The sequence below is a fragment of the Podarcis erhardii genome (assembly GCF_964252035.2).
Source record: "Podarcis erhardii genome assembly, chromosome: 9".
NCBI classification, from domain to species: Eukaryota; Metazoa; Chordata; class Lepidosauria; order Squamata; family Lacertidae; genus Podarcis; species Podarcis erhardii.
Genome location: NC_138512.1, coordinates 58,787,664 through 58,814,544, shown reverse-complemented (window position 1 = coordinate 58,814,544; position 26,881 = coordinate 58,787,664). Strand labels below are relative to the sequence as shown.

Genomic DNA, 26,881 nt, shown 5'->3' with positions numbered 1-26,881 from the left:
ACATTGTGCCTACAGGGCTGAGTTAATGTTTCACCATACAGAGAGACACAGACCTGACAACCAGTATATACACAGCCTGTAATCACAAAGCAAACAGCCGGGTGACACTTTATACACAACGGTACATGTGTATTTCTCTGTACGGTGTGTGGGGAGAAGCCCATCGATAATTTAAAACGATGTCACTGGACCCAAGATTTCACCCACTGTGTAATTCAAACACTTGACACAATTATCATAATTTTGTACCAGGTTCTCTGCAATACATGTTGCATTATGCAACCACGATTATGGCTTCTTTAACAAACAAGAAACCTCTTAAGATTTTGACAAATGCTCACCTGAGTGAGGTAGATGGATTGCTTAAAGTTGTTGAGGGGGTCTCCTTCCTGCGGCAGCTTAAAATGGAGGCCTGCCTGATGAAGCAGTTGGTCATTGCCATTAGCGTGGTGTTGCCGATGCAAGGAGAAATTGCTCGCGTAAGACCAGTCCTCCTCAGATGACACCTGTGGTTTAAAAACAAAATAAGATTTATACACATTTGCAATCACTCACTCACATATATTTACTTTTTTCTAAAAAGCAGTCATCTCAAAAATTCAAACATAGCATAAGGTGTTCCCCAGCAAACTGGACCCCTGTGTTGTACAATGGCATTCTGTCTAATCCATTGGGCTGCTAAAGCAAAACGAGGAACCTTATGTGTGATGCGATCCCTGAGCAAATAACAATTTTTCTCCCTAATATTCGAGCAGGAAACTGTCTGAAGAATCCTTTTGAGAAATATGTCCCTCAGAGAATTACGCAGATTGCAATATAGTTTGCAGTGAGCAATATTTTCCACCACTCTCTGGCTACAAATACATGAATGTTTTACACATATTCTAGCATATATTTCATCTAAGTATGCTTTGTGCAAAGTTTGTACAGTGGTACCTTGGTTTTTGAACAGAATGCGTTCTGAGAGTCTGTTCGACTGCTGGAACCATTCGAAAACCAAAGCATGGCTTCCAGTTGGCTGCAGGAGCATCCTGCAGCCAATCAGAAGCCATGCTGAATGTTTGGCTTCTGAAAATCATTCGAAAACTGGAACACTCACTTCTGGGTTTCGATCGTTTGGGAGCTGATCTGTTTGGGAGCCAAGATGTTCGGCTTCCAAGGTATGACTGTAATCTTAAAGCTGTAACTACCTCCATACAGAAAATGTATACATGTACAGATCAGAAAAGAACATGGGAAATAGCAGTGTTTACACAATGGGTGGGGGATCATAGGACTAGGGGCCAAATACCTCTCCGCCTGCCCCCCAGAAATCTTCCCAGGCTACACTGTGCCCCAAATGCTTTTCCTGGCTGCATTGTCCTTGAACCCTGATAAGGTAAAACCTTTTATCCTCGTGAGGATAAAATGGGAGGGGAGAATCATGTACACTGCCTTAAGCTCCTTGGCAGAATATCAGGATAAAACAACAGCAATGTAACAAATACAGGAAGTTGCTGGTGGTGCAACCTCCCAAGGCCTGTAGAAAAGAATTTTGGGCAGGCCTTTATGCATCTATCCAAGGCAAAACCATAAAAATAAGTGAAAGGCAGAAGTAACTGGTGACGAGAGACACAATCCCCAGAAAAGCGGTGCTTAACTTCTTAAGTGCTTTGCTACAAGTTTGTGTCTTGTTTCTTTCAGTGAAATAAAAGTGCTCCCATTGTTCTCTGCATTGTGCCCAGAGCCAAGAATGGGAATTCTTGTCGTCTGATCAAACATGTTCCTTCGTCAACTAATTGCGCTCCCATTGTTTAGCACACTTAAATGATACTTTTCCTTCCAGGAAGGGAAATTCCCCAAATTGACCCTGGCTTTAAATGCCTTAATACACATGGGGAACGTGATTCGCAGGCAGGCTTGTAAAAAGCACTGTACACGATTACAAACCCACACACCTCATTTCAAACTGGGAGATTCCTGCCAGCATTTGAACTCTTCTAAGTCTCGTTGATGTCGACAGGAGAAAGTTACGCCTTGTTCAGGCTTGTCAACAGCCATGTGCTCGCTAAGAACTACCTCCAGGCAACCAGAGAGGAAAGCTTTGCAGAATTCATTTATGACATTGATCTTTTTGCCTTTCAGGCCACACACGGCACACACAGTTATGCCTGGGCAAGCAAACAGATGACTACACACTTTTTTGCAGGGTGGGATCTTCTGTGGCCTTGCCAGCAGTGCTGAGCACGTGCATCATTCTCCCAATGGAATCAACATTTAGGGAAATCTTTGCACACAGGCCCTCTCCAAACATCCTTTTTATAGCTCATTCGTGATTATTTGTGCTCATGATGCTATCGGGGCAATCCTACACAATCCTACTTTCAATACCATTTGTGAATGCAAAAGCTCACACTGCTTCACTTACAGCTAGTAGTAGTAGCAGTACTAGTAGTAACAACAACAACAATAATTTGTACCCCGCCCATCTGGCTGGGTTTCCCCAGTCACTCTGGGTAGCTCCCAACAGAATATTAAATCAAACATTAAAAACTTCCCTAGACAGGGCTAGTGCACGTCTTGTAACTTCCACTGGCTTTTCATACCACAAATGTCCTGTGTTGTTGTTGTTTGGGGGGTGTTATCCCACTTTTGTTGCACTATAACCCTTCTGGACAGCAATAATGTAGCATTGAGGAAGCATCACAGAACAACAAGGAAAGCAAAATAAATTGATCACTATTTTTGTGCCAAGGACATGTTGCAAAATATTCCTACAACAAAACACCAGTTTAGAGGGGTCCTTGATGTTTAGCGGTTGCTTTAAAATGCAAATTGTATTTTTAAAAAGTAATAATAATGCAAAGTTACTGGGAGGGAGACAGTGGTAAATGAAGGGTCAGAGCAGACAGAGAGAGAGAATGTAACGCTCTTATCGCCTACAGTGGTCCCAAGGAAAACATGTCCTCTTTTTATTTATTTAGAAAATTTATAAACCACTTGAGCAAGGAGCTCCCTAAACAGTGTACTAACAAAATTATAAATAAAATCCACAAACAAATTAAAAATAAAGATACATAAAACCACTATCACTGTACACAAAGACAAAACCAATACGATTTTTAAAACAAATATAGGTAACTAAATTATATGTATGGGAAAACTCACCAAAACAAGTGAAGTTTTCAGCAAGCATCTTAAACAATTTGCTGCCAATAGACAACCTGTCGATAGGTAAAGTTCCAAAGCACAGGTGTTGCCACACTGAAGTCAACTCCTCACAAATGCAGAAACAGACATGATGTGTCTCTTGTAAAAGTGCAATTAAATAGGCACATAGGGAGCAAGATTATTTCTTTAAGTAAGCTGGTCCCAAGAGCTAACATTTGCATTGGGAGGAAATCAACTGGCTTTTCTTAGGCTCACCGAGTTTGCAAGAGAGGGAAAGGCTCAAAAGACTTACCTGTGCCAGGGCACTGAAGGAAGGCCAGGACTGAAAGCCATACTCTGAGGCAAATCGTGTTCTGGGGAAGGTGGTCCAATCCCAGCAGTCACTCACATAGTTGTAGTAATGATTATCTCCGAAATGAGTGTCGTAAGGAGCATGGGCTAGCCAGCCTTCCTTGGCTGACTCCAGACCATTGGTAGGGCTGGAGGCAATGAAAGGGCGAGTCTCGTCTTCCTGGGTTTAACAAAACACAATGCAAGACAATAAATGGAGCTCAGGGCTAATAAAGCATTTCTTTCTTTTTCAAACTAGCTAAACATCTACGATTTCAAAAGCAAAAAAATAAAGCCAGATTCTGAATTGGTGAATGAGTCATGGCTTCATTTCTCACTAGGCTGGATGAGTTCTGCTCTGCTTATCACACAAATGAGTATCTCCTTCCTGGAGTCAGATGCTTGGCTGCAAAGAAACAAATTCAGCATTCAAAGGAAAGCAATCTGCTCTGAAAAATATTGCCTTCAGACTGCGAGACAAATACTAAGGAAAGCATTGTGCGTGGTCCATTTATTTTCGTATGAGGAAAAACGTGCGCATTTTAGGGGGAAATTGTATAGTCAGCTTCCAACTGAAGGCAAAACTGATTCTTTGGACAAACGCTCAAGGTCTTTACAGGCAACGGGCACACAACTGTTTCCCAGCTGTTAGGGAGAGTCTAGAGGCCCTTCCTCCAGGTTACATGTATGTTCCCTGAATGGTTTTAAAAAATCAATCAATCAATCAATCTAGAGAACAAAACAAAAGCACAAATAGTACAAAGAACTAAAATATTTTTAAGAATGAAAATTTTTTAGAATTAAAGGAACTGGGAAAATAAAAAGTTCCTCAACTGATACAAAACGTTTTTAAAAATCAAAATCCATAAAATAGGATTACAAAAAGATTGCCCACCTACTGAGAGACCCATGGCGCAATGCGCTTCCACATGTGCACATTCACCCACACTCATCAGCTCTCAACAGCATGGTCAATGGCCAGGGGTGATGGGAGCTCCAACATCTAGATCTCCAACATCTGGAGGCCACAGGCTTCCCATACCATATGTGGCAATTCCCAGTCTTAACACAGAGCCCCCGAAATGCTCCACTTGAATGCTGATCACTTCCCCACTGCAGATACCCTGCGCTCACTTTGGAAAGCCAGTCTTCTGCCTAGGGCCTACATGGTTCTGTGCTGGAGCAGTTATGCTGAACTGGTCTGCAGAGACTCTCCTGGGTTTTAGACAGGCCTATCCAGAGATGCCCAGGATTAAATCTGGGACCTTTTGAATGCAAAGGAGATGCTCTACGGCCCTTTCCCCAAAAAGAACTTTGTAAGGAAAGAGGATATGTGAATATGCACTTCTTATTTGATAGTGGGAGCATCAGGCTGGAGCCAGAGAGCAGTACTTAAGTGGATACGCTATCTGCTGACTATAAATGCTGCATAAATGGAATGAGAGAGAGAGAGAGAGAGAGATTAGACTTCTCAGTTCTCTACATTTCAGTCTGTCCATTACGGGTAGTTAATATTTACCTTGCAGGAATGCTTGCAACTTACAAAGCTGGTATGCACAGAGCTAAAAGCTGCAAAGTGTTATGGGGGAGACCTGCATCTTCAGCAGTCAAAGATACAGGCCAGAGTTACAGGTACACAAGCCAGAATTACAGGTCAGTTGAGGTTTCCTGGCACATTATCCCTGCCCTTTATTAACTGCAGCATTTAGCACAGCAAACACCAGTGGACACACGACAAGCTTGGTCCTTACTTATCACTCTCATTTTCCACAAAGCAAGTACTTTTTATCTGTAAATAAATAACCAGGCACTTTAAAAAAATAGAGTATGTTAATACACATTGCAGTGGTATCAAAAACGCAGGTGAAATTCAGAAGATAAAATGGTTGTTAGGGCTGATTTGAGCCCATCAATGGATATACAGAGAAAACAGATGTTTCCAGATGTTTCCAGATTGTGCCTGATGCATCTTTAATGATAAAGATTTGCCTGCAATGTATGCAAGACTACAGACACTGTTGCAAACAAGAAGAGTAAAATCAGCAATTCAGCAGAACTTTCAAAGCCTGCTATCAAAGCTCAACCCTTCATAGCCTTCTGCAAAGCTGTACTTACAGCAAGAACAATCTCTCGGATATTCTTTACATAAAGTGTGACATAATCGTCGGCATAAACGCGCTTCTTTGAGCTTGGAATAGAGAACCAGTTGTATGCAATTGCTGCTTCATTTTCATTGTTCCCGCTCCATAAAATGATAGACGGGTGAGATTTTAACCGCTTTATCTGAAATGAAAAGCAGAGCTTTTAACATGTAAGTGCTAAAAAAAAAATGAGTAAAGTCAGAAGTGTTAATGATTAAAGTCCAGGGTATAAAAGGGACATGGTTTCACCAAACGTCTTAATGAATCTGCAAATCAGACACAACTTAAAATAATGTCAGCTTCAGGTGTGGTTTCAACGTTCCAAAGGATTCAAGGTTAGATTTACATGACGTGGCTCTAGGGCTGGTTAAAAATGGCATTCCTAGCTCCATATTTGGAAGGGGAAAACAGAAGAGGGCGCTCTCACCGCACCAGTCAAAAGTCACAGTGTTTACGCAAGGCAGAGAAGCAAAGGGGGACTTCAAACTTCCTTCTGATAAGCCTAACTTGAAATTCTTGAATTACTTTCAAGTTAGGCTTATCAGACACAAATATGAGCTCCTTCTTGTTCTGAAGGAATTCCTTCAGGATGCAACACTTGAGCGTGAGGGTATTTTCTGGTCCGATTCTATGATTCTAACCTAAGAGTGTTCCTGTCCAAGAGTCTCCCTTTGCTGGATGGGATTTCCATCCATGTTGCACTTGGACCCAGCACAACAGCAGAGGAAGGATGGGGTGGGAACTTTCCTCTCCACAATGCATTTAAAGCGCCCTGGCAGCCAGTGGTCCCATTGGGTTGTATACTCATCGCTTGTCAAGCTGTGCAAACCAGAAGGGAAGATGGAGAGAGTTGAAAAAGGAAGGAAGTGAACAGCAAGCAATAGCACTGGCCCTACGCCAGGGATGGTTCTGAATTATACTGGCATACTTTTGACAGCCAAACTGTTCAATGTTCAATCATACAAATTAATCAGCAAGCATTCTTCTATTGTGCATGTGCACCTGTATTATTATTTTTGTTGTTGTTGTTGTTGCTGCTCTTGTTGTTGTTGTTATATTTTTATTTATACCTTGCCTTTTTCCCTGACAGAGACTCAAGACGACTTACAGATAAAAATAAGAACAGCTATAAACATAGGAAAAAAATCATTTAAAAACAATTCAACATTGATATATTCCATTAAAACCATGCCAATAATTACAATGAAAATAGCACTGTACCAGCACTGTAAAAGCCTGTTGGAGGAAGAAAGTCTTCACCTGCCAGTGGAAGGGCAACAAGGAGGACCCAGTCTAGCCTCTCTAGGGAAGTAATTCCAAAATCAGGGAGCAGCCACCAAGAAGGCCCTCTCTCGCTTCCTTACTTAAGCATGCCTGTGAGGGTGGCACAGTTTGGTGCATCCTGTTTGCATCCCACCAGCACCCTGCAACTTCTGTTGGATTGGATGCACTTAGGAGAACGTCGCCACTCACAGGAGCGCGACACAAGCCAGCAGGAAAACGGTGCAATTCTTAGTCATGACTAGGCTTGTATACAGTTTAGGAGCTTGGCCCTACTGGACTGAATACCATACCTGATGAGTAATTTCGGCTTTTACTGAATCTAGGAAGCTGTGGTCAGTTGGGTAAAGAGCAACAGCAAACATAAAGTCCTGCCAAATCTAGAGAATTAAGAGAAAAATGAAAGAACTCAACAAGTAGCCAGTTGACAAACAGTCACGTAAACAGAGTGTATATTTTCTAGCTTGCATCACTTAAAAGATTGTGGAGTACTCATTAATACCGCAATCCTATGCACATTTACCTGGGAGTGAACTCCAATGAACACACGTGAGCTGAGTAAACAACTGCAGGATTGCACCACACCTAACCAGATTTTTTTTTCCAAAAAGCAACCCTCATAATTCATAGAAATTAGGGCTTATTTACACAAGCAGTGGCAGCGAAAAATGTTGTTAAAATAGTTGCTATCTCAAATTGATAGTCGCTGTCCAGGTTTGTTAAAGTGCTGCAAATGACCTCATCTAACTATTTCAAACGTGGGAAGCTTTTAGCCTCAAACAGCATTGAGGGAAGGGGTTTTCACACATTACATCTTCCTACCAACCACTCACAGGACTCCTGTGCCTTTTGACAGCTAAATGGCAGGCAGAAAATCAACCCATACAGCTCCTCCCAGCATGGAGATTCAGTAAGTAGGGAGAGAAGCTTCCCCTGTTGAATTTCCACCCGCCCTGCAGTTGCTAAAGGCACGGCAGACTTGTCTCTCCCTAGAAAGGTATCAGAAAAGGATCTCCTTTTTTTACTACAGCAAAGTTCTGTTTCCAGAGGGGTTTTGCTATATGGAAGGGTGGATATGTCTTTGAAAGAACAAGCCAAATCATTGGACTTGGATGAGATCCAACAGCAAAAAAATCAAGCTTTACCTTGGGAAAAAATCAAGCTTTACCCAAGAACTTGGGAAGGTGAGCTTATAGGCTTTTATATATCTCAAAGTTACATAGGAATCATTTCTCTGCAGTTTAAAGCAGGTGTCCCTCTCCTAGCCATGTACACAACCTCCTAAAAATGTTCCTCTGGGCCTGAAACTTTCTGTGGTTGGTCTCAAGCCAAAACTGATTTTTAAGTGTTACCTGCCTTCCTAAAGCAATAATAGCTTTAGAATAATAGTAAAGTATCATTGGCCTCTGGCACCTGGACTCCTTTTTTAAAGTGTCTGGAGCTGTAACAGCTAAAGGGTAGGAAGGAACAACTGCATTTACCATTTGTGAACAACATTGGTTCTAATAAAATACTTAAAAAGCAGAGAATCACCTTGCCAACAAAGGTCCGTATAGTAAAAACTATGGTTTTCCCAGTAGTGATGTATGGAAGTGAGAGCTGGATCATAAGGAAGGCTGATCACCAAAGAATTGATGCTTTTGAATTATGGTGCTGGAGGAGACTCTTAAGAGTCCCATGGATTGCAAGAAGAACAAACCTATCCATTCTGAAGGAAATCAGCCCTGAGTGCTCACTGGAAGGACAGATCCTGAAGCTGAGGCTCCAATACTTTGGCCACCTCATGAGAAGACTCCCTGGAAAAGACCCTGATGTTGGGGAAAGATTGAGGGCACAAGGAGGCAGTGGAAGACAGGAGTGCCTGGCATGCTCTGGTCCATGGGGTCACGAAGAGCTGGACACGACTAAACAACAACATTCTTTAGACCAGCCTTCGTCATTGTGGCATTCCAAAATAACCAGAGGCCAAAACCATGGGGTCACGAAGAGTCAGACACAACAAAACGACTAAACAACAATAACAATTTTCATCGGAGAAATTTTGAAAGGCGTGCTGGAAGTTAACAAGGTGTCACTGGACACACGTGGAAGAAAGAATCACAAGTCCTCCCTTTCCCCTAGGCTTACCTAGAGGAAGAAATCAAGACTGGAAATTGTATCTATACGGAGGGATACCTGCTCTCAGCATCTGAGAAGGTTCCATAACCTTTTGACAAGGCCCATTTCGGGCAAAGTAGTTGATTTCATTTCATTTCACTTTATTTCCTGTTTACTGCTAGGAGTTGCTAGTTCTGCCCAGACTGGAACAAAAAGAAAGCATGCCTTGGTCCTAATCAAGTTTTCAACCCTGTTCTACTGTTGTAAAAAGACTGCAGTATCTAACCCTCCATTTGCTATTATGTTGAGCACTTCCATTAAAAACAGAATGTTGCTACAACCTAAAGCCTGGAAACCTAATTTTACAGTCTGGCAGGATGCCCAAATAGATGGATCTGATCCAGCACATGTTTTCAAGGTTACAGGTTAATGGGGAAGGGGAAATAAAAAGCTATTTTCAGATTTATTTCGTATGTCAGTTTTAAATATTAGGAGTTGCAGAGTATTGCTTTTTCTTTTCTTTTTTCTTTTTCTTTACCATGATTCCTAGTTCATCACACATTTCATAGAACTCATCTTGCTCATATATGCCTCCTCCCCAAACGCGGAGCATATTCATGTTGGCATCAGCCGCCGACTGCAAGAGGATCCTTAACCTGTCAAAACACAAGTGGAACTAAAAGTTAAGCAGATCTGTGGTAGGAGCAAAACTGAATTCGTTACACAGAGGGCTTAAGGAAACCTAGCCGGACTTCACTTGAAAGAGTGCAATACTGTAGCTTAAACGGTGTGCTCAGGATTAGCCAAAGCAAAATGAAGGGAGGCCGTTCAGCAGAAGTGGAGTGCGAATATAGCTATATTTTAATTGTGGTGTGACCTAGAAAGAATCACAGAATTGTAGAGCTGGAAGGGACCAGGAGGGCCATGTATTCCAGCCCCCTGCAATGAAGGAATCTTTTGCTCAATGTGGGGCTCAAACTCATGATTAAGTGAATCATGCTCTACCAACAGAGCTACCCCTGTGAGGGGTAAACTATCACAAGGGCAAGACAGAGAGACTTGGAGAGCCATATTTGGGAGCGTCTGTGGGTCTCAGCTTTCCTATTCATTCTCAGTGCTCCTGACTTATCAACTCTAACCTTCTCCTCATGGGTTAAGCGAATGTGGAGCTCCACACTCTCAAGCAGAGAAGCTCCGTAAGTGTATCAGAGCACCCATGCCATCACAGCTGATGGGGAAATGGGTCAAGGGTAGGTTGCAGGAAGGAAGAAACAACAGCATTAGAGGTTTTCATTCAGCCAGCTCTACCCCACCTTAATGTGAGAAAAAGCCTTCCAACTTTTAGAGCCTGTTTAGACATAACAACAATATCAAATATTAAAGCTTTTCCAGGACTTTAGCATTTCCAGCAGCAGTTTTGGGGCTGCCTTTTGAATGTTTCCCCATTCAAAAAAAAAAAATCCCTATACTTTCTTTTTTTTTAAGCATCCTGGAGAAAGCTAAAATGAACATTTTTGCCTGTTTTCTATGTGAAAGGATTTATTTTAATGAATGGGAGAGTATTCAACATGCAACCTCTATACCTGCAGCTTATATAGTCCCCAGAAGGTTGCGCCATAAACTTTACTATTTGATTCTGCTGACTGTATAAAATGGCCATAAAAGTTTACTGAAACTCACAGGAAGGCATGTGGTATAGTCCTCTAACAAGCCTATTCCAAATGCCACACAGGGTTGGGGAAAATCCCTTCTTTGTTTAGATTTGCCTGCATGTGGAAAACTAATATTTGAGGCAGATGGATAAGCTAAGGGCCTTCTTCCTGGCATGCTAACTGTTCATCTGCAAGGAGCTTCTGACATGAGATCTCTTCTAAAGAAGCAATCTCCACATCAGTTCTCAACTGATATAGTCCTGTAAAAGAGCTGTACTCTCATGGTCAAACTCAGTTCTGGTAAGCCCTACTCAGTATTGGTAGGCAAAAATAAATTATTTGCACTCAAGAGAATGTTTGAAAACCAGCCACCCAAACTCACCTTTTAGAGGTCACTCTGTCTTGAAAAGAATCAGCTGGAATCCAGTTGGATCCCTTCATAAAAATAGGAAGACCATTGATTCTGAAATAAAAACTCAAACCAGGTGAGCCAGGAATGGGCTCTTCTACAAGTTCTACTGTTCGGAAATAAACCTGAGGAGAAATTAAAATGTGAATAGTCTTACAGCAGTCATTAAATAAACCTTTTCCATCAGGATCAGTCAGGAAACCCCCATTTCCCTGCATATTTTTGTCTTTTTTCTTATATAAAATACAGGGTGGGAAATGTAACCTGTTTGCAAGATTTATGAAAGTGTTTCTTGTGTATAGATCGAATTTGTTTTAATTTGAGGAAGAGATTGCTGGAAGATTTTAGTGCCTCTTCTCCAAACAGACACCCCTCCAACAGACAGTATGTATTAGTGCTGCAAACACCCATACAGTTTGCTTTTGATTACTGAGAGAGAAATTTAATGAAACGACGAGGCTAAACGCTGATTGTAATCAAACTCCATTTACAGAAAGAGGCTACACGCACCCAGGGCCAGATTAAAAAGGGGCCCAAGTCTCTTCACTAATTCTGCTTCTGATAGAGATCTGCTTCACTAATTCTGCTGCTGCTTACAGAGGAGCAGGCAGAAAAACAGCTATAACTATTGTGCCCATGTCCTGCTTATGAGCATCCCTTAAACATCTGGCTTCCCCCTGTAAAAAGAAGATGCAGGAGAAGACAGGCCTTTCATCTGAACAAGCAGGGCTCTTCTTAAATTCTTATAAAAAAGCAGCTAAAGCAAGCTAACTCACAGCAGAACGGAACCCTTTAATTTGGGAACTTTCAAGGAGCGGATGAATGAGTAAGACATGCTTTCATTTCAGTAAGAGAACTTGTATTAGGACAAGGGGTGCCTTACAAGCTTGGACTACAATTCCCATCATCCCCGGCCACTGGTCCTGCTAGCTAGGGATGATGGAAGTTGTAGTCCAACAACAGCTGGAGACCCAAGTTTGGGAAGCCCTCTTCTACACCACCACCACCATCATCATCATCATTTTTAATTTGTACACCGCCTTTCTATCTTACAATACTCAAGACGGTTTACAAGCTGAAGAAACAAAAAATGCACATCTTATAACAATTTAATGCAATACAAAAATGTGATAAAACATAACTTTAAAATAGGCAGCCTACATCAAAAAAGTAACATTCAACAATCAATTAGAATGGTATAAAATAATAATATCAACATATAAAAGTTAAACAGAAATCCACTCAACAGTTACAATAATATCTAAACTATAATCAATAAAACAACAGCAAGCTACAGTACATAAAACAATACAATACACATTGAGAAGCAGAGGGTAGAGAAAGGCAAGTGGAAGGAGGCCTTGCCTGATGGAGTCTCTCCCCTCACAGTTCTTCCTCCAGGAACAGCTTCCTTATGAGGAGACCCAGGGCCGGAGGGTGGGGCAAGGCAAGTGGAAGGAGGCCTTGCCTGATGGAGTCTCTCCCCTCACTGTTCTTCCTCCAGAAACAGCTTCCTTATGAGGAGACCCAGGGCCGGAGGGTGGGGCAAGGCAAGTGGAAGGAGGCCTTGCCTGATGGAGTCTCTCCCCTCACAGTTCTTCCTCCAGAAACAGCTTCCTTATGAGGAGACCCAGGGCCGGAGGGTGGGGCAAGGCAAGTGGAAGGAGGCCTTGCCTGATGGAGTCTCTCCCCTCACTGTTCTTCCTCCAGGAACAGCTGCCTTATGAGGAGACCCAGGGCCGGAGGGTGGGCCAAGGCAAGTGGAAGGAGGCCTTGCCTGATGGAGTCTCTCCCCTCACAGTTCTTCCTCCAGGAACAGCTACACCAAGGATGAGCAACCTGTGGTTTTCCATATGTTTGCTCTTGCACTCCAACTCTCATTATTCTGGGCCATTCATGTTGGCCTGGAGCGGATGGGTGCTGAAGTCCAACAATATCTGGAAGACCACAGGTTTCCCATCCCTCCTCTAGGCAAAGGAAGAGCAAAATCATTCCTCAAGCATTCCAGAAAATGCTCCCAGTTTTTGTGAGCCATAAAAAACAGGTCTCAGGGCTGCTGCACTCAAGACTGTATCTTGTTAAGGTTAAATAGGCACAGTCTGCTCAAATTAATTCCTTTCACACTTGATCTCTGTGAAAGCAACGCGGTATTAAACTGGGGGCAAGGTGCCCCAATGAACTGTTGTGGGTCTTTAAAAGGGCAACGCTGACCAGCTTGCTGCGATGTGCCCTTTTCAAAGTGTTTTCTTTGCCTACCGTGGAAATAGGCTGTCGGGAGGCAACTCTCAATAACTAGGCATGCAGCTAAAGCTGGCTCAAAGCCACTTGAGCTAAAAGCCACTTTGCTTTCTGACAAGGTGGCTCTGGAGTCCAGAAAGATATGCAGTAACGGAGGGCTTATCTCCAGTTTACACCGTCTACAATCCATCGAGCGAAAGGCAGCCTACCAATAACTCAGTAACTTTCAGTTTTTGCTGCCTAGAACTGCAAAAAAGAGACGGACTGTCAGGCACCTGGGAAACAGTGGTACAATACAGGCAAGTGCTATGTTTGCTATGCACTTCAGAAGTTCTTCCCCGGTTCATCTTGCCTTGGGGGCTACTTAATGAAGAAAAAATAAAAATAGGAAGAAAGGCAAAGGTGTGCAAAATTGTGCAAGGTGTGAAGAAATTGAATAGAGGGCTAGAGGACCTTGGGCTAGCCACACTTCTTTGAAGTCTCTCAGCCCCACTCACTCACAGAGTGTTTGTTGTTGGGGAGGAAGGGAAAGGAGATTGTGAGCCGCTTTGAGACTCCTTCGGGTAGTGATAAAGTGGGATATCAAATCCAAACTCTTCTTCTTCTACAGAATTTGCTACCATAAGATAGTCACCAACATGGATCACTTTAAAAGGTGATTAGATAAATTAGATAAATGAATGGCCACTAGTCAAGATGAATATAATAGCAACTCCAGTTTCAGAGGCAGTCTATCTGAATACCAGTCACTGGGGAACGATGACCAGAGAGGGCTATTCTCATCATGTCCTGTTTGTGGGCTTCCCATGGGCATATTGTTGGCCAATAAGGGGAAAAGGATGGTGGAACTAGATAGGCCTTTGGTCTGATCCAGCAGCACATGGATTATGTTCCTAAACAGGAATACTCCAGTTTTCCTGCTGGGTTTCCTTTCAAACTTACAACTTCCCCCCTTTTTAAGTCATTCACTTTTCTTATCAGCACAAGGTCTTTGGGCATGAAGCCAAGCCGTCTCTTTCAGGAGTTGCTAAAAATTTCCTAGAATCCCAAGGTAAATACTTTTTATTCAGTTGAAATGTGTTTTATTTCAAAAGGAAAAGGATTCATAAAGTGAGCCGTACTTTTTTAAAAGGAAACAATAAGTAGTGCTTTCCAGATAGTTAAATACCGAACTGTTCAGATAGGTCTCTAATCGATGAAAATACTTTTATTTTATTTCGGCATACATTATTGCCCAAATAGAAAAAAAACACATTTTATAGTCCTTTCTGTTTTTTAAACAACAACTGCATTCAGAGGTCTTTGGCACTTGGAAGGGAGATACAACTAATACACAAAGTTGCTATTTTTAACAGCAGATGGGAACTGGTTTTTTTCCTTTTAACTCCACAACAAAGAAAGTCTATTGTTCCGGAAATCATTAACCACCAGCTTCATTGTATAGTGAAAAAAAATGTGTATCTTATCAACTATGCCTACAGTTAGGAGAGCATAGCATTTCCTGGAACTAAAGCCAAAAACAAGAGTCAAATACAACAGACTGTTCCACTTTCCTCCCTAAATGAAATAATATACTTATTAATTCTCTCCACTACCAGAGATGAACTGCTCTCATCAATAGAGATTTAAGTTATCCTGTCAGTTGCCATTCCTATGCACCAAAAGTCCGGACTCCTGTGTTCTGCAAAATTACTAACTAGGGTGCTTTAAGTAAGCAAATTATTATTGTTACAGAATACTAAAGTTGACAAGAGGAGTCTCAAATTTCCTAAATCTAAAGTTTCAATGCATCACAGGTTAAACACTGATGAGAATTTCCACTGCACAATTTCATATCAAAATCACTGCATTTCTGTTTGCAGATCCATATTGCAGATACCAGCTGCTAAGAGTCCAGAAATGACACGAGCCTGAGAATTTGGAAAGCCCAGCTGTAAAGGTTTTCCTCTTGAATTTCGAAGTTGTAGTTATTTTGTCTTCAAGTCTGACTGGCAGTGCAGGTGCTACACAGAGAGGACAGCTAACTGCCAGTAGAATAGTTTGTGCCATCTTCTGATAATTTAAGACCAGGGCTAATCAGAGTGGGTGGGCAGGAGGGCTGTTTGACCTGAGCCTCAAGCTCAAAAGGGGCCTCAGATTTAGACACTTATTCGGGGGGGGGGGGGTTGGCATTTGATACGTTTTGCAACCTGCTTTTATGCACATTGGACCAAAATGTGACACACTCTTAAGACCATATGAAGAGCCTGCTCAATCAGGCCAATGGCCCAACTAATCAGGCGTCCTGTTCTCACAGTGGCCCAACAAGATGCCTGCAGGAAGCCCATAAGCAGGACCCCTCTTGTGATTTCCAGCAACTGCTATTCAGAAACACTACTGCCTCCAACTGAGGAGGTAGCACAGCCATCATGGCTAGCAGCTTAGAGCTGCAAATATAAGCAAATGAGAGAGGATATTTAGTAAAAGATTGCATCATCTTAAACAGTCCGCAATATTGCACAAAAGATAAGATTCTTTTCCTTAAAACTAGAGCATTTGCACAGAGGAAAAAATGCTAGAAAAGAAAAAAATACTAACATTAAGTCCAACGCTTTTTAAATGTCTTGTTTTGTATCCATGTGTCATCATTTTTTTTATTATTATGGCTAGTGGGCTCAAAAGCTGGAAGCAGCCCAGGATTCTCCTGCTCTCTTCTTTTTAAAAAAAATATTTTATGGGATGCATGATAACACAGCAAAACAAACAAAATTATTGCCATGTCAGATTACCCTCATAGTCACTCCCTCTTTTTTCAGCCTGGGATCCTCTGGACTTCTGGGACGGCCTGTTTCGGGCCTAATACAAGCATTACAGCCTTCAAGCCTGCTGAAAACCACTTCCAGGTGGAGGAGCTACATGTGGGGGCTATAGTGTTTGCTTATCACATTAACTGGCCTGATCACCTAGAGCAGGGGTCAGCAAACTTTCTCAGCTGTGGGCCGGTCCACCGTCCCTCAGGCCATGTGATGGGCTGGACTATATTTGGGGGGAGGGAATGAACGAATTCCTATGCCCCACAAATAACCCAGAGATGCATTTTAAATAAAAGCACACATTCTACTCATGTAAAAACACGCTGATTCCCGGACCATCCACAGGCCAGATTTAGAAGGCGACTGGGCCGCATCCGGCCCACGGACCTTAGATTGCCTACCCCTAACCGAGAGAGTTTCCACCCCAATGGGTGCTAGGAATGTGCCTTGGTGGTCACTTGGAGCCTCTGGAGAGCTGCTGCCAGTCGTGTCTAGTGTGCTAGACAGACCAATGGGTCAGACTCAGCATAAGCGAGCTTCCTGTGTTCCAGACTTGACATACCTTAGAAAGCTTCTCAATCTTGCAACCTCCCTCTGCAATGAATGTAGTTGTCATGTTGTACCCAGTCTGGTTCCCATGTCCTCTTGGCCACCAAGTCTCTAGTGCTGCAGCCTTTTTAAAAGAAAAGAAAAGCAGCAAATGAAAATAAAATTTAAAGAGTCCAGAAAAGATTATGTTGATAGCACAAAGCACTTAAGTTTTCTTCAAATAGCGAGCCAAGAGCCATCAATGGGAGCAAGAGCTTATCTGGACCAGACAGAAATTCGCACCCACACCCCTGCCCTTGCTGCCAACCTACACCACCCCAGCCTTCTCCAGGTAAGCTGCAATGATACCAGTGTCCAGAGGGGGGGGGCTCTGTCCAATGCATCAGCCATTAGTGGTCTGCACCATGGAGTTATAAAAGATTTTCTCCCCACATTATTCTTCCCAGCACCCACCCAAGCCGTGTAAAGCAATACAATGCTCAGATTCAAGGCAAGCAGCTAGCTCTGACCTTGAGCCCTTTAGCATGTTAGAGAAAGAGTTCTAGGCTGGGGGGAGATGTGTGCTCTTCAAGCCCCAAACAACGTAGGGAGCATGGAGCATGGAACAGGAGCATTTCTATGTGAGGCTGAAGATACACTGCAACACGTTATTGTTGGTTCCCACTTCTGTCACCGCCGGCAATCATTTACAGAGCGTTTTTAGCATGAAAATTGCACTTTGTTTTGTAGGTCACTGTTCCAGACATGCTGCGCAAAAGGCATTGACTTGCAAAGCTCCCATTCATTCCAGTGGGTCATTTTCAATGGGGCTTGAACAGATGTTCCCAGGAGATCCTCCTCAGTGCATCCAGACGCAATATACTGCATCTGAACCTTTCACAAGGGAATCAGCCCCACCCTGTTTTATTAGCATACTACACAATTCTATAAAAAATGACTGTTGAGTTTTCACAATTTGGTTGTCTTTCTGCTGCTCCATTTCTATCTAAATAAAATAAGCCGCTTATTTTTAGACAGCAGCAATAGCTCAGTTTGCGTAAAAGAAATGCTGGTGCACAATTTTTGTCAATTACTGGGTACAGCAAAATGTCTAAAAGGTAATAAGGGTGCGCAAACATCAAAACAGATGGATCAGTGTTGGACACGTTAATGCATCAAGTGAGCATTTCACAAAGAGAAAGCAAGTACAGAGGAAACAATTTAACAATATGATTTGCCATGCCTGTTACCAAGGCATGATTACATAGCTGAGCCCCTAATGTTCCACCTTTCATTCTCTGGAATTACTTCCAACGGCAGCATGCAAAATGCCCATGACTTCCTAGCGCAGGGAACGAAGCATTATTAATATGCATCTTCCACCGTGCTCTGTGAAATGCAGAATAGCTTTAGAAGCAAAGGCACTGCGGGAGGGTATTCATTGGCTGGTAGTGATGTCATATCCCCACTCACCCATTTGCTATTTCTTCGCTGGAAAACACTATGTGCACTCAATTTTGGTGGGGGGTGGGGTGGGAATTACACATTTTTAAGAAGGCTGCAGTCAGCTCTCACAGCTTCAGCTTTGAAACACTGCCCAGAGATGACTTTTGCAGCTTCAATTGTACATTTCCTATTGTTTTAATACACAGAACGCAATCCAGCAACATAAATTAGGGACTCGAGGCTGCCTTCAGTCCACAAACACACACACACACACAACTCTTGATTGCTTTCTAATCAGAATGCAAGATCATGGGGTCAGGAAAGATAATCTGCTATGGGGCAGGCAAGCTGAAAAACACACACGGTGTTATTAGGACGCTATAGTCCATCCACTAACCATGGGCAAGCGGTTCTGAGTTCTTGGGTGGGAGATCAGGGTTCAAGGCTCATGGCTTTGTGAAGGTGTAAGGAACCTGTGGCTCTCATGGACTCCAACTCCCATAGAGAGCCAGTGTGGTGTAGTGGTTAAGAGCGGTAGTCTCGTAATCTGGGGAACCGGGTTCACGTCTCCGCTCCTCCACATGCAGCTGCTGGGTGACCTTGGGCCAGTCACACTTCTCTGAAGTCTCTCAGCCCCACTCACCTCACAGAGTGTTTGTTGTGGGAGAGGAAGGGAAAGGAGAATGTTAGCCGCTTTGAGACTCCTTAAAGGGAGTGAAAGGCGGGATATCAAATCCAAACTCTTGCTCTTCTTCTTCATCAGCCAATGGGCAAGGAGCAGGGAGCAGGGGCATAGGTTCCCCACTCCTGGCTTATTGAATTAACCGGCTTCTCCTATTACCCTTGCATCTGTGCCTTCTAAATTATTATTTAGAAATTAGCAATAATCACAAGGTTTTGTTTCGGTTTGGGGTTGTTGTTTTGCTCTGAAGCCATGTGTAGAGGAAGCTGCAGAAGGAATGATGTTTGAAGCCCTCCTTTCAATTCAGAGCAAGTCCAGTGCTTAATAAAAGCTTGCACTGGCTGTCTATGTGCTACTGACCTGACTGGTTACTGACCTACAAGGTTCTTGTATTAATTTACAAGGCCTGCAACTTGGGTCTAGGCACCCACAATTCTTCTGTTTCACTATCTACTAAAAACATTTCTTTTTCATCAAGCATTTATGTTGTTGTTGTTTAGTCGTTTAGGCATGTCCGACTCTTCGTGACCCCATGGACCAGAGCACGCCAGGCACTCCTGTCTTCCACGGCCTCCCACAGTTTGGTCAAAGTCATGTTCGTAACTACGAGAACACTGTCCAACCATCTCATCCTCTGTCGTCCCCTTCTCCTTGTGCCCTCAGAACTATCTGATTCCTTATCTTTCCCAACATCAGGGTCTTTTCCTTAGGGAGTCTTCTCTTCTCATGAGGTGGCCAAAGTATTGGAGCCTCAGCTTCACGATCTGTCCTTCCAGTGAGCACTCAGGGCTGATTTCCTTAAAAATGGAGAGGTTTGTTCTTCTTGCAGTCCATGGGACTCTCAAGAGTCTCCTCCAGCACCATAATTCAAAAGCATCAATTCTTTTGAAGGCAGTCAGCCTTCTTTATGGTCCAGCTCTCACTTCCCTACACTTTACCTACACCACTACCGGGAAAACCATAGCTTTAACTATACGGACCTTTGTTGGCAAGGTGATGTCTCTGCTTTTTAAGATGCTGTCTAGGTTTGTCACTGCTCAAGCATTTACATAGAGCTAATTTGATTCAGTGCTGGTCATTTGTTTTGTATTTTACAATTACATGACATCTTGATGCTTGTATTGCACAACACCAGTTTCTTTTTGAATGAGAGGTGGTTAAGAAATACTCGTATTAATTCCTTAAGAACTATCTAATTCCTTAAATACCTTCAGGGGAGCCCCAACAGTGGCATTCCATGTCTTGGGTACATGCCCCACATCCACCAGTACAAATAATGAGTGTTAAGCCGCAGCTGATGGTTTGTCTGTAGTGAGGCAAACCAAAAGTTTGGTAAGTGTTGCAGCAGCAGCAGCAGCAGGACCAGAGGAAGGAGCAAAGCAGCTGCAATTTCTGCTGTAAGTTCACTCAGTTAGCCAAAGTTTGCAAACCTGGCCAATGTATGTTCAGGACTGCACATTATTGCTGCATATTTGGTCACCTATGGTGAGCACCATCTTGCCTAGGCAACCAAACAGGGAAACTTTTGTAAAAACCAGAAGTCCTAGTTCCTTCCTGATCTCCTTTTCAGGATGCTGATGTGCCACAAGTGGACAACACAGGTCAAGCCAAATTAAGTTAATGAATAGGATAGGAGCACACGCTTAATTCTCCCACTGAAAACCACAGTATATTCCCTGGCGTGAATTGTGCCCACAGACCTCCCAAATATGGGTGTGCAAAACAGCAGGAGTAACATCTATGGCCTTGTGGTTGAGTAACATCTATGGCCTTATTGGTGCAGACCCATACACAGCATTGATTTTCACACCAGAGGAAATAGTTTTGCATTCAGCAGAACTTGCCCTCACCTTACTTATGTTTACGAGCAGCACGGCGCTGCCTTCACCAGGACGGAGCTCCACTGTGAATGTCTGCTGCGTCTGCAGCTCAGGAATGCTCACAGTCGCAAGAGCAGCAACTGGCTTTGAGCTGATGACATCAAAATCCAGCTCTATTTTGAGACTCCACTGCTGAGTGTTTTGCACTGAACAAAACAAAAACAAAGAAGGTTGTTGAGAGTGGACAGATTGAATGCATACTGTTAGTCACCTGTGATCTATGAGGTTATGTCTGTTTTCACACTTAGGGAGATCTGGGTTCAAATCCCCAGACAACAACGTGACACCAACAGGGAGCCAAAGGGAAGACATATCTTGCTATCCACATCACATGGGGTTGTTTTCACGAGGATATAATTGTGATGATAAAGAGGGTGATATGCATCCCACCAAGAGCTCCCTGCAGGAAGGTCAAGACATAAATTTAGTAGATCAGGGGTGGTGAACCTGTGTCTCTCTAGAGCAGTGTTTCCCAAACTTGGGCCTCCAGCTATTTTTGGACTACAACTCCCATCATCCGTAGCTTGCAGCACAAGTGATCAGGAATGATGGGAGTTGTAGTCCAAAAACAGCTGGAGACCCAATTTTGGGAAACATGGGTCTAGATGCATCTGGACTAAAACCTGCATCATCTCTGATCATTGGTCAAGCTAGCTGGAGCTGATGGGTGTTGGATTCCAACATCTGAAGGACACCAGCCAGTTGGACGTTACATGAAACCAGAAGCTTGTCACAGCAATTTACTCAACTGCTACTACCACAGAAGCTCCTACAGATAAACCCATGTGGTAGCTGGCTCATACAAACATTTTCCTATGCCAGCCGTATTTTGAAGATGGTTCAGAATTTCTCAAAGGGATGGTGATTATGGAATAAACTAGGCATGCTATTCAATGTCTAGCTTTCTTCTTCTTCTTCTAAGTAGCAGCCAGGAGAGGGATTAGGTCCTTGATGCACAGAGAAGAGAGTGATCACCATGATCTCGACGAGATCTTTCTCCAAGTTGCTGCTAAGCCCAAGAAGAGAGCGCCATTCATCTCCCAGAGTGAACAGGAGCTTCGAGAAGGAGGCTATTTTCATTGGGTCTTGCATGTCATGGTTTCAGTTCCAAACGCACAGCACTTATAGCTGTTCTTTAGCAGAAAAACACTAGACATGTTAAATGCAATCACCCTTGTCTGGTTTGGACCTGTGCAAACCAGGAATTGTTCTCAACAGCTTGAACATAAAACAAAAAGTGTTATAGTCATTGTGAATGTTGCTTGAAAAGATGCGGACAACAAAAGGAAGGAAGGGCCAATATCAGAAACCGGTGTTTGTAGCCAGCTGCTGAGCCCTCATATCTCCAGGAGGGATCCCTAATCAGCCACCACTGAACAGCTACAAAGAAGAGAAAGGAACCCCACCCCACCTCAGGCACAAGCAAAATATCTGGAATCACCTCCAGCCCCAAACCACATTGCACAAGACCAAATCAATCTATTGAGAGGTCACTCTACGTCAGGCATCTTCAATCTCAGCCCTCCAGATGTTTTGAGACTACAATTCCCATCATCCCTGACCACTGGTCCTGCTAGCTAGGGATCATGGGAGTTGTAGGCAAAAAACATCTGGGGGGCTGAGGTTGAGGAAGCCTGCTCTAGGTAAAGGATGTGGATGCTGTCGCCCACCAGATGTTGTTGGACCACGATTTCCGTCTTCCCTGACCATGTCAACTGGGGATGATTGGACTCAAGAGCCCAGGAACATCTGTAGGGGTGCTACTTTTCTGACCCTGATTTCTATACAAACACAAAGTTGAATTGGTCCAACAGGATATCCCCCAACCAACCACCCATCCATCCATTGGTCCAACACCCACCCCACCCACCCATCCATCACAGACAATGTGAAGTAACTAGGCCAGTGTTGCTGGAGCAATACTAGGTAGGCTGCAAATTCATAAGTTAATGAAGGCACCAGTTTCACAACTCACTCCTAAATCTTTTTTAGGAGATTATATACACACACACACACACACACACACACACACACACTGGGGAATGGCATCATTCGGACTTTTTGTTTCAGGGCTTGAAAATGTCACTAGGCTGGGCACAGGACCTCTCTTAATGAAGCAATTGAACATAAAACGGGATGATGAGGTGTGGTAGCCTTCCTACCTGCTAGCCAACATTTACCCAGAGGGAGTGGTCAGGCAGGTACTCCAGCTCCTCTAGCAACTGGCTTTAACTCAATAAGGAGGCCTGCCTCACACTTCAAAAACTGCTGCACAAAACTAGCCATACTTTCACAGGTGGCCTCAAGTCTAGAACATCTGTTAACACACATCAAGATGTTCAAACACAAAGTTCTACAGCTGTGGTAGTTTAATGTATATAGACAATAAGGTTTGTTTGTTTTTTGAAGTTTTGCTTATGTAGCACCACTGACAAAAATTTAACCCTGGTAAAACAGGTTGGGGATACCGTATTTTTCGCCCTATAGGACGCACTTTTTCCCCTCCAAAAATGAAGGGGAAATGTGTGTGCGTCCTATGGGGCAAATGCAGGCTTTCGCTGAAGCCTGGAGAGCGAGAGGCATCGGTGCGCACCGACCCCTATCGCTCTCCAGGCTTCAGGAAGCTATCCGCAAGCCTTGGGAGGCCGGCGGGAGTGCCCAGGTCCCGCTGGGCTTGCAAGGCTTGTGGGCGGCAGCCTGTTCTGGGGGGGGGGGAATAATTTTTTCCCCCTTTATTCCCCCCCCCCCAAATCTAGGTGCGTCCTATGGGCCGGTGCGTCCTATAGGGCGAAAAATACGGTACTTATTTTCCCACCAGCTGCAAGAAAGTAAGATACCCATTTCGTAACAACAAGGACTCTGGAGAAACAAGAGTGTCACGGTTTACCAAGGGCTTTCCCCATCTGTTACATTTTGCTTTTATTCTATCTACATTCGAACACAGCTGTTTTGGGGAAAGATCACAATTTCTGGATAGAATAACCATTTCTGCATGTTGAACAAATGCTTCATTCAGAGAAAATGCATGGAATTCTTCTCTGCTGTAGGCCTATGAAGTGAGTGGAATTGAGACCGGGGAATGAATTGAACCCATTGTGTCTGGATTTGATGGGGTCTACAGTTGTTTCTCTTTGGCCACTCAAGTGTGCTCGCCACATCAGCATGCACATCAGAGGTGGTCTCCTGCTGGATCACAGAGCATTTTCCAGCCCAAATAATCATGACTCACTCAAAGAGTATTCCTAGAAAGGGCTCCTTCAACCTTCCTAAAAGGTAAAGGTAAAGGGACCCCTGACTATTAGGCCCAGTCGTGACCGACTCTGGGGTTGTGGCACTCATCTCGCTTTATTGGCCGAGGGAGCAGGCGTTTGTCCGCAAACAGTACTTCAGGGTCATGTGGCCAGCATGACTAAGCCACTTCTGGCAAACCAGAGCAGCGCACAAAATGCCGTTTACCTTCCCACCGGAGCGGTACCTATTTATCTATTTGCACTTTGACGTGCTTTCAAACTGCTAGCTTGGCAGGAGCAGGGACCAAGTAATGGGAGCTCACCCTGTCGCAGGGATTCGAACCGCCAACCTTCTGATCGGCAAGTCCTAGGCTCTGTGGTTTAACCCACAGCGCCACCCACGTCTCTTGGTGTCAGAAGTGGGATACGAACCCACGCCTCCAGGGGAGGCTGCCTTCCTATTTTGCTTTGCTATCTCCTTGACATATAACAGGAGAATCCTGCAGATCAGTAAATGCAGTAAATGCAGGAAGCCAGATGCCCTTTTTATTGCATGAATGGCTGAACTGGTATAAGAAATACAGCAGCAGAAATACAGTTCCTCTTCCCCCAGAGCAAATGCAACAAAGACATCCATGTCTCCTTGAGTTTATCTTACATGCGAAGCCACAGATCATGTCCCAGAAATGGTTCCCACATTCAACTCACCCAATGAAATTAAAGAATACGGCTAAATTAGATAAATTAATTTCAGCAGGTCTACCCTTGAGTAAAATTCAGATGCATACTACCCCTTGTCTTAACATGCAGTAGATTGAGGCAATAGATGGGATGGTGGACCACTTCATACTGCAGGTACAGAAACACCTATTTGGGTGAGCTCCCAAATAGGTGATCATATTTTCTTCTTAAAAGAAATATCAACAAGCTGCAGGAATCATTCCATTAGGTACTGTTTATGCAAAAAAGATATATTAGACCACCTGGATAAATAAATAAAAGCTCTGAACCACTTTAAATGGCATTCACATGACTGATTTAAAGATCAATAGGTTCAGTATTCCACGTTTGATTTTTTTTCTTCTGGATAAGCACAGCCTCAAGGCTGAGCTCCAAAAAAGAACCCCCGGCTGACTGAAGGGAAACTGTATCTGGCTGCATACCTGGTTCTCAACAGGTGGAGCTGGAAGGCTACATACTAAGCAACTCCTGATGCTGTCTTGGCATTCCATGGAAATTCCAGCTGTGTTAACTTCTGCAAAGGGCTAGAGCCATTTCCAGAAGCTTCAAAGACTGCCCTCTTCCCAGTATCATCCAGAGGCAAAGTTCCTGGTTTAGTAATAATAAGGGCACACTCCACACCAAGTTTAGAACATTTAGGTCCAGTTGACTTCAATGGGAGAGCAAGAGCTTTACTTTCCCAATTAAAGTTACTGGGACTTAGGAGCACTTACGGAGGCTGCAATACACTGTTACATTTCCCTATGAGTGCTTTGGAACTTCCAGCACATCAGCTCTGTAAAGTTTTCATTATTAAAACTGCACATAAAAAATGGGGGGCCAGCATGGGGCTGTAATTTGGTCGTAAACGTTTGTTTCTTGGCATGCAAAAGTTGCCATATATGCACCAACCAATCATTTATGTGTACGTCGCCTTTCTGAAAGTTCAAACCGTGTGCAAGGCAGCTTACAACATATGAAAAATTGCATTAACGACAAACAAGGCAAAACTAGGCAGAAACAATAAACAAAACGTCACAAAGTACACAACCAGATTGAAAAACTTTCACCGTATAAAAAAACGGTGAAGGTTTTTCAATTTGGTTGTGTACTTTGTGATGTTTTGTTTATTGTTTGTGACTAGTTTTGTCTTATTTTTTATATCTTTATTTTGGATTGTATGATTTAGCAGCAAAACTGCAACGATGCCCACCTACCCCCCCCCCAAAAAAACCCTAAATGACACTCCATCCAGGAAACAAGAAACCTTAGTTCAAGGAGACATTCTGGTCAGGGAAAGGCACTCAATGAGTGTATGGAGCTGGGATGATGGGGGGTGGGGTGGGACTAGAGAGGGAGGTGGCCTGAGGGTCCGAGAGAGAGATCTAGAGGGCCACCTTTGCCCCCCAAATTTAAGGTATAGACAATAATACAACAGTAAGACAGCTTCCCATGTTCCTATTCAGATAGATTAGCTTCTGAAAGTCCACACAGTGAGTTTGGAGTGAGATTAACTTTGAATGAGGAACTTCCAAGTTTATACCTAGCTCTCTTAAAGCTACGGAACACTCCATCAACTTTCTGAATTGATTGTGTGTGACGTGTTGGGACAATGCCCATTATGAAAAGCAACTTGTCCTTTTGAGCCAGTCAACCCCAGTGCAAGCTGGACGGCAAACAAGTGATTACCAGCAACAGGAACCGGTTAGGTGGCTTCAGTTCAGGACAAGCACACGATAGGAACTCCTCTCAAGTTACAGCCATCGTCATGCAGCTGCTTTTGCCCCAAACTCTTAAATCTCAACACTGGGAGAAATCCAGTGATATGGAGAGCCGTTTCAGCCCTAGCAACACTCATTTCAGAAACGAAGTGACAGACAGAATGTCACAGATGTCAAGGACAAGGGGGCAGAAGGGCAGGCAGCAAAAGCTCTCTTCTTATTTCTTTCCTGCTGAAGGAAGGGTGAACCAAAGAGGGTGCTTAGACCACATCCTGTTCAGGGCTGCACACATTTAAAAGTGAACCTTGATTCACGCATTCCGAAACAACATGAGAACCCAAACAAAGCCATCCTTCAAAATTCACACTTCTCTGAACTTTGCAGAGTAATTCTCCAGCATACACCAATGTAAAATGCCTATATTAATGAAAATAATATACCCAAATGCCTTATGTTAGGGAAAATATAAACATTTCAAGAAATATGCTTTTAAAAAATGCCTATGTTCAGGTAAATGACATATAAAAATAAGTACATTTGGATTAACTTGAACTAAAATACTGATACATTTTCAGGAGGACTTT

At 43.4% G+C, this 26,881-nt stretch overlaps 1 protein-coding gene across 2 annotated transcripts in view; it reads right to left on the bottom strand.

The window, feature by feature from the left end:
* The window catches only part of MANBA (mannosidase beta), a 60,582-nt gene that overhangs the window by 7,891 nt on the left and 25,810 nt on the right, over window positions 1-26,881 (bottom strand). For both annotated transcript variants that reach the window (XM_081876756.1, XM_081876757.1), the window contains 8 exons: window positions 20,597-20,772; window positions 16,653-16,763; window positions 11,034-11,185; window positions 9,538-9,655; window positions 7,196-7,282; window positions 5,596-5,763; window positions 3,443-3,661; window positions 342-506 (listed from right to left, as the gene is read on the bottom strand). In XM_081876756.1, the coding sequence (XP_081732882.1) occupies window positions 342-506; window positions 3,443-3,661; window positions 5,596-5,763; window positions 7,196-7,282; window positions 9,538-9,655; window positions 11,034-11,185; window positions 16,653-16,763; window positions 20,597-20,772 (1,196 nt within the window). The remainder of the gene's footprint in view (window positions 1-341; window positions 507-3,442; window positions 3,662-5,595; window positions 5,764-7,195; window positions 7,283-9,537; window positions 9,656-11,033; window positions 11,186-16,652; window positions 16,764-20,596; window positions 20,773-26,881) is intronic.